This window comes from Asparagus officinalis, chromosome 3, assembly GCF_001876935.1.
Source record: "Asparagus officinalis chromosome 3, Aspof.V1, whole genome shotgun sequence".
Taxonomy (NCBI): domain Eukaryota; kingdom Viridiplantae; phylum Streptophyta; class Magnoliopsida; order Asparagales; family Asparagaceae; genus Asparagus; species Asparagus officinalis.
The window spans coordinates 21,674,768-21,688,721 of record NC_033796.1 but is presented as its reverse complement, the minus strand read 5'-3'; the positions used below and the strand labels follow the sequence as shown (position 1 = coordinate 21,688,721).

General features: G+C 41.2%; 1 protein-coding gene across 1 annotated transcript; it reads right to left on the bottom strand.

Annotated features, from left to right (window-relative positions):
- Nucleotides 9,463-13,498, bottom strand: LOC109834759. The gene is made up of 7 exons (XM_020402780.1): nt 13,368-13,498; nt 12,604-13,259; nt 12,076-12,288; nt 11,712-11,835; nt 10,379-11,633; nt 9,633-9,935; nt 9,463-9,501 (listed from the first exon to the last, which is right to left on the bottom strand). The coding sequence occupies exons 1-7, from the start codon at nt 13,496-13,498 to the stop codon at nt 9,463-9,465; spliced, it is 2,721 nt and encodes a 906-aa protein (XP_020258369.1).

Below are 13,954 nucleotides of genomic sequence, written 5' to 3'. Positions count from 1 at the left end.
AGCAGTTTAACCTCTTGCACCTGTTGGAGGATTGAGAAACAGTTTATACTCGTATACTCTTTGGAGTCTTGCCGTTCTCATTTGGCTTATCTTAGCGTTATGACGCCGGCTTCAACCAAGGTCTGAATGCTATTCTTGAGAGTGAAGCAATTCTTGGTGGGATGAAGGACCCTCCTGTGGTATGCACAGTACTTTGGATCCGTCGTGTTGTCAGCTTCCTCCTGATTTGTGATAGGTGGTAGCTTGATCTTGTTGCTTCCAAGGAGGGATTCGAAGATGGCTGGAACGTCTTCGTCCTTGAAAGAGTACTCTTTTTGGAGTCTCGGACCCGAAGTCTTTTGCTGTTTTCGGAGTTGCTTTTGCGACGTCTGGTTAGCGTCAACAGCTGTTGCAGGTGATTTGCCTTTGCCACGAGAGGCAAAGTTAGAATTCGGAGGCTTAGTTGTTGATTGACCCCTCTCGGCTTTCTTCCTTCGGAGGAATCGCTCAGCTTGCTCCCCTCGGACCTTCAGATCCTTCCACGTTTTGGACGGTGCTGTTCCCATAGCTTCTAATACATCTATGGAAAGATTATTATGGCACGTCTGGAGTATGAACTCCTCCGTGACCGGATCTCGGCAGTTCATTGCCTTGTTCCGGAAGCGTTTAACAAAGTTTTCCACGAGTTCTCCATCCTTCTGCTTTTCTTCAAAGAGCGTCCCGATTGACACCTCCGTGTCATCGTCGAAGAAATTAGCGAGAAACATGCTTTCCATATCGTCCCATGTAGTGATACTTCCCGGTTTAAGCCGGCGGTACCAATCAAATGCAGCAGCGCGAAGGGTTCCTACGAACGATCGTACCATTAGAGGTTCGTTACCTGAAATGATCCCCAGGTGAGACTTGAAATAAATCAAGTGTTGGGTAGGGGAGCCCCTTCCATCGAATGGTGTGAAGTTAATCAAATTGAACTTTGGTGGGTACGGTATGGAGTCCCACTCCCTCGGGTAGGGACACGGAATGCCAGTCTTTTTTACTTCTTGGGCAGACATCAAAGCATTGATTTTGCTTTCCAAGTCTTTCATCTTAAGATCTTCGCCTACCTCACTCTTCTGGCGATTTTGGGGATGGATATTGATACCACCCCCAGCGTTAAGAACGCCTTCCGTATTCCTGTTCTCGCGGGGAGTCTCCATGTTAAGATTTTCTTCTACCTCTGAGTCGCTATCTATCTGATTAGCGGTCGGACGACGACTAGATTCACCGCGTTGGTTTGTCAGCTGTTGGAGTTGTTGTGCGTGTAAATCTTTAACACGTTGTACAGCCATCTCCATTTCAATTTTGAAATCCTCTTTTTGCTTGGCCAAAGCTTCTTGAAGAAGTTGAGCCATCTGTTCAGTGGTGATCATAAATGACCCTCGAGACTGTCCTGTACTGGATACAGTAGCATCTGAAGCAATCGCTGAGTTAGCATCCGATGCTTCTTCGTCTGAGGACTGTCTTCTCTGGATCCTGTTGTAATTGTAATCCCTAGGCCTTATAGCCCCGGTTTGCAGCCGAGTTAACCGTTTGGACATTTGTGAAAAGGGCTCAGGGTTGTAGCGCCGCGTGGACTTTTCTTTTTCTGCCATATTAATCGTGAATTCCGAGAGTTCACGTTCCCGAACGGGTGGCTTTCTTTTACGGAAATGTCTTGATTTGTTTCTCTCCGTTTCTGTAGAAAGTCTTTCAAACACTGAAATCCTTTGCGAGGCAGTCTTGGAACAGTTACATTCTGCTAATACTGCCTTGATGAGTTTAGTACAAGGACAACGAGAATCCCTTTCTCGGGAGTTTCTCTTCCGAGATTTACTCATACCCCCAGTCTGATAGTACAGCTCATCGATATTATTATCGGAGCCACCTATCTTGTGTTGGCATAACCCTCTTATTCTATCATCGTCTTCTTCTGACGAATAAAGCTCTCTTTGAGGGTATATCGCTCTGTCATTATTTTCAAGAGTCGCTCGTTTGAAAACTCGCCTTCGCGCGCGTGAGGGTTCAACAGAAATTCGAACTTCTACCCGTAGCCCAAGGCGAGCGGTTACTGGTACTTTCTCTGTATGAGGAGTTTTTGAGTTACTGGAGGCTCGCTCCCGTCTCCCATTTTGACCAATCAAGCGGGGTTTGCTTTTATACAAAGGGCCGAGACGATCCGTAATGCTCATTTTAACTCGGGATGAGTCCACGCCGCCGTGGGGTTTTACAGGAGGTGAGGAAGTCATTGGAACAAAAGCAGGAGCTGTCGGAGACTTAAAGCTGGTCGCAGGAGGCGAAATTTCTGCAGACAGAGATGAACCAGCTCGCGGGTCAGCAATTGGTGACTCGGCCTTGGCCGAGTGACTCGGCCTTGGCCGAGCCAGCAGCATGTGCCTCGGTTTTTTCGGGCTTTGTTCTGGATTTTGGCCTCCAGATTTGTCGTGGTTTTGTCAGTTTAAAATCTGCAGTACTTGTTTGTAGTTTCTTGGCCTCTTGTACCAGGATTCTTGCGTGCGCCAGTAAAGCATGGCGCTTCTCGGTTCGTTCTTTAAGAGTGGAACGTAAGTCTGCAGTACTTGTTTGTAGTTTCTTGGCCTCTTGTACCAGGATTCTTGCGTGCGCCAGTAAAGCGTGGCGCTTCTCGGTTCGTTCTTTAAGAGTGGAACGTGTCCTCTTAACGGGGACCCATTCATTTGTCGTTGGTTTAGACCAATCGCTAAGTCGCTGCTGTGCCTGTTGGCGTCCTCTAGACTTCAGATCCGCTTCGTAGCGGACTCCATCCACCGGCTCGGAGGCCTTGGCCAATTGGCGTGCTAGGCGTTGATGCCGTCTTTGACGCGCCCTCTTGGATAAAGTCGGATCGGCCTTGGTAGCTTCAGCTTCACAAGGAATCTTTTGCACCGCTGTGGGATGAGGTTCTTGATTTTGAACCTTCAAATCCAAATGTCCTCGACCTTTCCTTGTGGAGTTTCTCCTACTCCTACGAGGGGAGGATGATCGGGAAGAGGAGGATAAGTACTCTTCATATTTGGCTTGGTCGTACTCGACCTCCTCGTTGATCGGTATGACGATCTTTGGTTGCGACACTACAGCTTTTGCAGAAAAGCTGTCGGCTCCCACTGTGGTCGCCAGTTTGTTTGTGTCAAAAGTTGCTTTTTCCATTGTTTTCAAACCTGTTACACCGTTTATCGATTACAAGTTCAAACTGAAAAGAGAGTTGATCTTTTTATAAGATCTTCTTACAACGAAAAATAAAGATTACAACTTTATCAAACAAAACGCAGCAGTAGTTTATCTCCCGCTGCTTTGCGTGGGATCTTTGCCTGTGCCGGGGACGCGTTAGTCCGTGGACCACCGCAGACCAAAGCCGATCGACAATATAATTACGCTCTTGTTTCACGAGGGAAACAATTACGGAAGCGACAATCACGACCAAGCGAGATTGTGGCTCTTCTCGAGATTAAAACCAAGTTTAATCCGGAGGAAAGAAGGGAAGAGAATCACAAACCTTTCGAAGGGGCTTTCTTTATGAAAGTGTTCGCCAAGCTCTGATGATTCTCCTCTGAAATTCGTGGTTGACTGGTCAATTTGACAGCACCTCGCCTTCTTAATCTCAGATCTCCGATCCCCTTGAAAGAAGACCTTAGGCTTCTATTTATAGGCTTTTTGAGATGTGTCTCCTAGTAGGAATTGATGTTTAAACGTTATCTGCGGTTTATAACTGTCTAAACGTGTTTATGGATAACCTCAGAGCAGTTGGAGAGGTTTTGGGACGAAAGAATCCTTAAAAATCATTGAAATCCGTGTTTGGGGAGGTTTTGTATCCAACAAGAGTCCTGGTGACTCGGGACTGTGCGAGTCAGCTTCTGGTGACTCGGAACTGTGCGAGTCAGCTTCTGGTGACTCGGAACTGTGCGAGTCAGCTTCTGGTGACTCGGAACTGTGCGAGTCAGCTTCTGGTGACTCGGAACTGTGCGAGTCAGCTTCTGGTGACTCGGAACTGTGCGAGTCAGCTTCTGGTGACTCGGAACTGTGCGAGTCAGCATTTGGTGACTCGGCACTGTTCAAGCTTCTAAGCAATGTTTCGTGATTCTTCCAGCTTCTTTGTTTTGCGTACGCTTCGTCGCCTTGCTGATTTTGGATGAATTCCTTTGACTTGGATAATAACGTTTATCGTTTTTTCCTTGTCTTGCACTGTGTTTGAGGACCTATGGGCATTTTTTAACGCCTACAATGACGAAGATCTGATGTTTGTTATCGCAGAGTGGTTTGGAGAAGATCTTTTGGGCCCACCTCATTAATAGGCTGTGTTCATTTGCGATTGAGGGGAAAATCCCTATGGATATATGCTCAGGAGAGCCAGCACATGACTATGATTAGCTCAAGGTATTTGGGTGCCCTACATTTATTATGTCTGAACTGATAAATTAGAACCTCGAGCTATGAAGGTCATATTTATGGGATTCAAGCATGGTGTAAAAGGATATAAGCTTTGGGAACCAGTTGAGAAAAAAATTATGCTGAGTAGAGACGTCACATTTGATAAGGCTTCACTCTTGAAGCCTACCAGCTCTCATCAGGTAGAGAACACCCTTACAGAGGAGATATCAAAGGTGATGGAGATTGATGCAGCTCAACAGAGTCCAGATGAGACCATATCCATTAGAGTGCTGACTGAGGTGACGTCAGGTGAGCACGGTGATGATTTAGAGGATACAGGTACGACAGAGCAAGATCAGGGACTGACAGCTCAGGTTCAAGATTCAATTGCAATTTGGAGACCAAGGAGAAACATACAGTTGCTAATGAGGTATACGAACACGGTCGTTGCATATACGCTTTCGGTGGAGAGCATCGACGAGATGGTTCCTACTACATTCAGAGAGGCTGAGCAGAGTTCAGAGGCTGATTTGTGGTAAGAGGTTATGCAGGAGGAGATGAAGTTTCTTCACAGGAACGACACATGGGAGCTTGTTGAGCTTTCAAAGGGGCAGAAGGATATTGGTTACAAATGTGTATATACAAAGAAGGAGTGCATTCAGGGCACTCCTATGAGGTTTAAGGCTAGATTGGTTGCGAGGAGTATGCACAGGAAGAAGGCATTGACTACAATGAAGTCTTTTCTTCGGTGGTGAAGCACACTTTGATTCATAGGACGAAGATCATCATGGACTACATGCACACAGATGTTTAGGGTCCCACTAAGACGGCATCACTAGGTGGTCGACATTGGTTCGTCACGTTTGTTAATGACTATTCTAGGCGTTGTTGGGTGTACACCATGAAGCATAAGTATGAAGTCCTAGATTTGTTTGTGGAGTGGAAGAAGAAATTAGAACTACAGACTAGGAGAAAGATCAAGACGTTGCGATCCGACAACGGCGGCGAGTACACTTCAGACCCCTTTTAGCAGCTATGTCAAGACGATGGCATAGAGAGGTACTTCATAGTTAGTCATATACCGCAGCAGAATGGGGTTGCAGAGAGGCTGAATCGGTTTTTACCGGAGAAGGTCTGATGCTTATTAGCGCAGAATGGTTTGGAGAAGATATTTTAGGCTGATGCACTTACATATGACAGACACCTCATTAATAGGCTGCCTTCATCTGCGATTGAGGGAAAGACCCCTATGGAGATATGGTCGGGAGAGACAGAACATGACTATGACCAGCTCAAGGTATTTGGTTGTCCTACATATTATCATGTTAGAATAGATAAATTAAAACCTCGAGCTAGGAATGCTATATTTGTAGGACTCAAACGTAGTGTTAAGGGATACAAGCTATGTGATCCAGTTAATAGGAAGATTATGCTGAGTAGGGACATCACATTCGATGAGGCGATGTGGTTTTTATCTTGAAGCTTCCCAGCTCTCATCAGGTGGAGAGCGACCCGACAGAGGAGATATCACAGGTGGTGGAGATCGATGCAGCTCCACAGTGTCCACATGGTGCAGTATCCATTAGAGTGCCGACTGAGATGATGCCAGGCGAGCACAATGATGACACGGAGGATACGGGTACTGATGTGCAGGATCATGGACCGACGGATCAGGTTCAGGATTCTATTGCGGTTCGGAGACAGAGGAGAGACATACGGGTGCTAACATGGTATACCGACACAGTTGCGTATGCACTTCTGGTGGAGAGTATCGATAAGATGATACCTACTACTTTCAGAGAGGCCGAGCAGGATTCGGAGGCTGATTCGTGGCAGGTAGCTATGCAGGAGGAGATGGAGTCTCTTCATAAGAACGATACATGGGAGCTTGTTGAGCTTCCAAAGGGACGGAAGGTGATTAGTTGCAAGTGGGTATACACGAAGAAGGAGGGTATTGAGGGCACTCCATTGAGGTTCAAAGTTAGGTTGGTTATGAAGGGCTATGCACAGGAGGAATGTATTGACTATAATGAGGTTTTCTCTCCGGTGGTGAAGCACTCTTCTATTCGGATTTTGCTAGCTTTGGTGACACAGTATGGATTAGAGTTAGATCAGTTGGATGTGAAGACTATATTTTTTTATGGTGATCTTAATGAAGAAATATATATGACTCAGTCATTGAGATTCTGAGCTGCAGGGAAAGATAAGTTGGTTTGCAGGTTAAAAAAATTACTATACGGATTGAAGCAGTCTCCTCGACAATGGTATAGACGGTTTGATGGTTTTATGCTTGGTCATTCTTACACTCGGAGCCAGTTTGATCCTTGCGTATATTTTTGCAAGTTGAGAGGAGGTGCGTACATTTATTTATTACTTTATGTCGATGACATGTTGGTTGCCTCTATTTTCAGGTCGGCTGTAGATGAGTTGAAAGTTCAGCTTTCAAATGAGTTTGAGATGAAGGACTTGGGCGAGGCGAAGCGCATTTTAGGGATGGAGATTGGCAGAGACAAGAAGAATGGCAGAATTTATTTAACACAGATGACTTATTTGAAGAAGGTTTTACAGCGATTTCTTGTTTGCATGGATACGAAGCCAGTTAGTATACCATTGGGACATCATTTAAAGCTTTCAGCTGGTCTTTCACCGAAGTCAATTAAAAATCGAGAGTTGATATCAAAGACTCCTTATGCGAGTGCGGTTGGGAGCTTGATATACGCGATGGTATGTACGAGGCTGGATTTATCACAGACGGTGAGCATGATTTCGAGATACATGCATGATCCAGGAGTGGGTCATTGGGATGTCGTGAGATGGATTTTAGGGTACATTCGAGGTACGCTCAATGTTGGTTTAGTTTATGAGCGGGACACTACAGGTGGGTAGTTGTATATTGGATATGTGGATTCGGATTATGTCGGAGATTTGGATAAGCACTGGTCTATGACGGGGTATGTGTTCACTTTGACCCGTGCACCGGTGTGTTGGAGATGCACCTTACAGTCGACGGTAGCTTTATCTACAATGAAGGCAGAGTATATGGCAATTACGGAGGCTGTGAAGGAAGCTATTTGACTTCAGGGACTTTTGGAGGAACTTGGTATATCGCAGAGGTCCGTCACTATTTATTGTGATAGCATGAGTGCTATCTATTTGGCGAAGAATCGGGTTTTTCATGCGAGAACGAAACACATTGACGTTCGTTATCACTTCGTGCAAGATGTTCTTGAAGATGGCAATGTGGAGATTGTGAAAGTCCACACGAAGGATAATCCGACAGATATGCTCACTAAGGTGGTTCCGAACAACAAGTTTGATCATTGTAGAAACTTGTTACATATTCGTGATTGTTGAGGCTGTTAACGGCCATTTGGATGAACTACGAGCGGCTTGATCCCTTGGGAGAGGGGGTACGTAGGCAACCATATTGGTGCAGCCATATTTAGAGAGACGACGCATTGATGCTCTTTGTTTGGTGTCGGCTCAGTTTTGACAAATTTTGCCGAGGTGGAGAATTGTGGAAGAATTCAGAAATCCAGTTTTCAGATTGTGAGTCGACTCATACATGCACATGAGTCGACTCATCAGGTTGAGTCGACTCATCAGGTTGAGTCGACTCATGTCTGTCATGAGTCGACTCACGAAACCCAGCCGTTTTGTCACAAGTTTCTGACGAGTCAACTTACCTCAGTCATGAGTCGACTCATCGAGATGGTTTCTATTTTGTCAAGTTTCTGACGAGTCGACTCACCTCGGTCATGAGTCGACTCACCTCAGTCATGAGTCGACTCATCGAGATGGTTTCTGTTTTGTCAAGTTTCTGACGAGTCGACTTACCTCAGTCATGAGTCGCATGATCGTTGACTAGAGATGGCTATACGTTTGTTCATTAACTTAATTAATTGGCTAGTAGAAGCCTACGAGTTGCACTTAAACAAAAGGAGAAAAGATTCATTTGGCCCCTACCTTTTGGTCTCTTTTGAGTCGAAGCAACTGCGCAGGGCGATTAATTAGTCATTATTAGAACAAATAATAAACTTTGTAAGTGTAATTTTTATACTATTAGTTATTCAACTAGTGACTCGGAGAGGACAAGACAGTACTGCTAAGATGATGTATCATGGTCCATGTGACGATATTCTTGTTTTTTATTTTTTTTATTTTTTAGACAGAGACAATAATTTTTTTATAATATAAAAATAAAAATAACTCTCATCATAACTTTAAAATTTTAATATAATAATTAGTGAAACTAATTTTAAGATCGTATCAGAACCAACTCATGTTCGAATCTTTCTATTCATGAATTTAATGTGGAGTTAAAAAATTATTACACCTATGTGATTCTAGCTTTCAACTCATAAAAAAAGTGTATATAAAAATATCATATTCAACTCTCATCATAACTTCGGGACTATAAATTTAAGAACTAAATGTTGGGACTTAATTTAAGAATTATCATTTCTCAATTCTTATGATTCTTTTTCATCTATTTGATCTGACACTCTTCCGTAATAAATATGATTTAGAGTCTCCAATTTTTTCTTTTAGAATTAGATGAGAGGTTGTTTTGATAAATACGATTTAGAGGCATGTTTAGTTTTTAAGACAATTAATTGTGATGTGACTTTTTCAAATAATAGTCGTTTGGTTTTTCTTTTTTTTTTTTTTTGGTCAATGAAAATTTTTATTCATTACCAAGTATAGAAGTATGGAGTACATCAAGATATTGTTCTCTCAAGACTGGTTATAGAACCCAGTCTTCAAACTTTACAATTTTTCTACATATTCTTTCATGTAGTGTGGTATGTTGTCATTTAAAATTCTTGTATATACATGTAACTTTATCATACTAAAAAGATAATCAGAACTTCTTGATTTCTGTTGGAAGATTCTCAAATTTCTCTCTTGCCATATCATGTACACTGATACGAATAATGCCATTCTCTTCAACTTTTTTTTTTGTAATTTTTCCATCTCAAGCTCCTGCTGTACCAATTGATGATTTGGTTCCACTCACAAGATTTCCAGTTGAAACATAACCAGTCCATTACCTTATTCTATACCCTTGCAGAATAAAGACAATCAAAAAACATATGATGACATGTTTCCGTCTGGCCTTCCCTAGAGCATAAAACACACATATTAGAGCTCAAGATCATCATTCTACATAGCCTCTCTTGTGTTAAGAGTCTTGATTGAGCTGCCAACCAGAGGATAAAAAAATGTTTAGGAATATGCCATCCACCCCATACAGTTCCTGACCATATTATCAAGCCAGATTGTTGAAATAGTTTTCTGCACATCACTGATACACTGAGCTTGCCATTAACACAACTGCCACTGATGACATTTTGCAAGTTGTTCACACTTCCAAGCTTTTCAATCAGCAAATTTCTCACTCGTAGCAATTGCCTCCACAGCCATGAATCACACTTCTTAGATTGGACTTGCCAGATGTTACTATGTCTCAGATAGTGACCATGAATCCATTTAATCCAGAGAATATCTTTCTTAAGATGTATCATCCAAAGGAGCTTAGCTGTCATAGCATAATTCTAACATTTTGCAGAAAATAGCCCCAGGCCACCATGATCAATCCCCTGGCAGACAGAGTCCCAGGACACTAGATGAATTTTGTGACCCCATAAGAAGTCTGAGCACATACTATCAATTTTTTCAAGAACTTTGATGGGGAGAATATAATTACTAGTCCAAAAGATCTGAATTCTCATAATGACTGATTTTATCAACTGTAATCTGCCAGCATATGAGAGTGGCTTCCTTTTGAGCCAGTTTTGAAATTGTTCAGATATACTGTTAATGAGAGGAGAGCAATATAGGCAAGAGAGTCTTTTAGAGATTAGAGGCATACCCAAATAGCGCACTGGCAAAATCCCCTCCGAGAAGTTAAGGAAATTACAGATTTGATTCTTCGAGCTTTCATCAATCCCACTCAAAAAATAGAGCATTTAGTTGGATTTGGTTCTAGGCTAGATACCTGACTAAATTCCGTTAGGAAATTCTTTAATCTTGAAATTGTACCCATATCAGCTTTGCCTAACATGAGGAGATCATCTGTAAATACTAAATGAGTTATGTTCAACCCCGAACACTTGGGATGGAATTTATAAAATCCGTCTTCCTTGAGCATGCTGAGTTTCCGAGACAAGTATTCTATTCCAATTACAAACAAATATGGAGATAAGGGGTCCCCTTGTCTCAGTCCTCTAGCCCCATGAAAATAACCATGAAGAATACCATTAATTGAGATGGAAAACTTAGGTGTTGAAATGCATTCCATGATCCAGGAAATCATATTTTCAGAAAATTTCAATCCTATCAGCATTTCTCTGATGAATTCCCAAGAGATTGTGTCAAATTCCTTCCTCAAATCAATGTTCAAAATAGCTCGAGGGGAAGAATGTTTTCTGCCATAGTGTTTAACAATCTCATGTGCTAAGAGGATATTACTTGATATAAGCCTGCCTTTTATGAATGCACTTTGTGCATCACTTATCAGATATCCCATCACTCCTTGAATTCTAGTTGCAATAATTTTAGTTATGATTTTGTACACACAATTGCAACAAGATATAGGTCTGAAGTCTGATGCATATTGTGGATTGAGAATCTTTGGAATTAAGGTGATGGAGGTGGTATTGAATGTACCAAGTAATTTCCCTGAGTTAAAAAATTCTTCAACTGCTGAGAAGAGCTCCTCACTGATAATACTCCAAGAGGCTTTAAAGAACAGAGCACTATAACCATCTGGGCCAGGATTTTTATCTTTTGACATAGAGAAGATAGCTTTTTTTATCTCATCTCTAGAAACTGGGGAACTTAGAGCTTGTCTCTGATCATGAGAGAGGAGAGGGCCATTAGCAATCACCATCGGATCAGGATTAGTTGTAGGGACTAAGATTCCCATCAATTTTTTGTAGTATCCAACAATTTCAGAAATAATAATCTCACTATCAGTGATTCTATCTCCTCTTTCAGTATAGAGTGTCAGAATTCTATTATGATGCCTTTTCTTTTTCATGATAGAGTGGAAGAATTTAGAACCCTTATCTCCTTCTAGACTCCAACTGTTATTAGCCTTTTGCTTATAGAAGGAGGATTCACATTCCAGCAATCTGTCGTATTTTTTGATACACTCCTTTTCTCTTTTAATCAAATCTGAGTTGAAGGGATCACCATTTAACAGCCTTTGGACATCAGCTAATCCATCTTTTGCTCTAAGTACTTGTTCACTTATATTTATAAAATGCTTCTTATTCAATTATTTAAGAGCATGCTTTAACTTCTTGAGCTTTGTGTGGAAACTGTACATTTTGTAACCTTTAATGTTTTGCTCCCAGACTTTTTTGACTGTAGGGATGAACTCAGGATGATTTACCCACATGTTGCAAAATTTAAATGGTCGTTTACCATCTATAACATCATCTTCAATTGCTAACAAGGCAGGAGAATGATCAGAACAACTAGGCAGCAGAAACTCCACTTGACTAGTTGTATATTGATAAATCCAGTCCTCATTAACCAAGCATCTGTCTAATCTAGACCAGATTCTAGTTTCAACAACCTATTTATTACTCCATGTGAAGTAGCATCCAATTGATTTTAGATGAAGCAGATGACTTGTGCTGATGAAGATTTGAAAATCCTCTATATCAGTATCAGAAACTGGCATACCTCCAATCTTTTCATCATAGCTTGTAATTACATTAAAATCCCCTCCAATGATCCAGGGACCATTGACACTATTTTTAAAAGCCAGAAGATCTCTCCAAAGGGTCTTCCTATTGGCCATTTGATTCTGAGCATAAACAATAGTACACAAGCTGGAGAATTTCCCATCTCTGGAACCAATGGTGCAGGTAATATATTGATCAGTTGAGATTATTACTTAAACAGTGAGAATATCATTATCCCATAGAATCTAAATTCTTCCATTCCTGGTTTCATGCACATTAGAAGTCCATTTCCAGTCTTTGGTAATTTTCATAGCTAACCTTTGCAACTTGTTTTCAGGAAGTTTAGTTTCCAGAAGACCTATTAATGAAATATTATAGTCTTGTATGAACTGCTTTACTATCTTGTGCTTGGAGGATTTATTAAATCCTTTTATGTTCCAAATAGCAAGATGCATTTAGATAGAATTTCCACCCCTGTCAACACATGAGGGGTTATCCAAAGGAGAGAAATGAGATAATTGAATACCTGAAAATTCAAGAATGCCTATAGTAGATCTCCTTGTTAGATTAGCTCTGTTGACACTAGAAAATCCAGAAGTATTTACAATCGGAGTTGAGAAGAGAAGTGAATCATTTGCTGGATATATTGAAATCCCTTTCCCTCCAAATCTACATTCAGCATGTGCATGTTTTTCTGTCTGTGCATGTTTTCCAGCAGGCAGTGTTTCCTTGCTTTTTCCTACAACCTGCTCGGTATTGATATTAGCTTCGGAAGTTTGCTGAACAAATGATTCCCTATCTAGCCCAGGAATAATAGCCGGTTCCTTACTAAGCTCAGGAGCAACATTCATCTGTGCATGATTTTCAGCCTGTCTAATAACCGGAACCCACATCTTTTTAGTTTTAATTCTTCTACATTGCTCTGTATCATGACCAATCTTACTACACAAAGAACACCACTTTGGTTTATATTCATAGATGACTGATTGTGTATAGCTTATTCCATCAGGCCCTTGAATGTTTAACTGATCAGGCAATGGATCTTTCAATAGCAATTTGACCTCTAATAAAACTCTTGCATAGCTCAATCTCTCTCTATTTGCCGTGAGTTTGTCAGTTGCAATAGGTTTACCAATTAGGCTAGCAACTTTACTGATTCCTATTGAGCTCCATAAGTTTAACCTTAAATTTGGAAATTACACCCACATAGGATAATAAATGTCCCGCATCTTGTCTATATCGGCATCAATGCTCCATGGTTTCAACATTAGAGGTCTGGACCCAAAAAACCAAGGGCCAGCTTCAAGAACTTCTCTCATAGATTTTTCTGATTGAAAGTCAAATAGGAATAATCCTTGCTTAATTAGTGAGACATTTGGTATAAAGATGTTACCCCATAATTTGTTGACATATGACTCCATTGATTTAAATTTTACATTTAATCCTATGACATGTCCAATTAAAGTATTTTTTCCATAAATTTTCTCCTTCTTTCCATTCGTCAGCAGAAAATGAGATTGTATTGGAATTGGAAGATGGCAAGAAATTCAGAGTTAATCCATTTCCTGCTTTCCTATTATCAGCAAATAGGCTAGCTAAAGTTTTGTTCATCTTTTCATTATTAACCACATTATTTTGAACCTTAACAGCCTCATCTTGGACATCATTCTCCTTTATTTCCAAATTAGAATTCACAGGATTTTTATCAATATTTCCTTCTTTGATCTCTTCAATAGATTTAGTCAAATCATTCGATCTATCCTCAGTCAACTTATTCACATCATTTATCAATGAAACAGTGTCAATATCAAGCGTCGATTCAGAATTCACTTTTTCAGGAGCAAGAACTCTTGAAGGAATAGCAGAAAGATTTTGAA

Bases quoted from the DNA above. Each gene is read 5' to 3' on its own strand.
- LOC109834759 (XM_020402780.1), bottom strand. From the start codon at position 13,498: ATGGAGTCATATGTCAACAAATTATGGGGTAACATCTTTATACCAAAT. The intron at 13,260-13,367 runs GTTTTTTGGGTC...TCCAAATTTAAG, and splicing joins GTTCTTGAAGCTGGCCCTTG to GTTAAACTTATGGAGCTCAA. The intron at 9,502-9,632 runs GTATGGGGTGGA...TTTATGCTCTAG, and splicing joins TGATAATATGGTCAGGAACT to GGAAGGCCAGACGGAAACAT.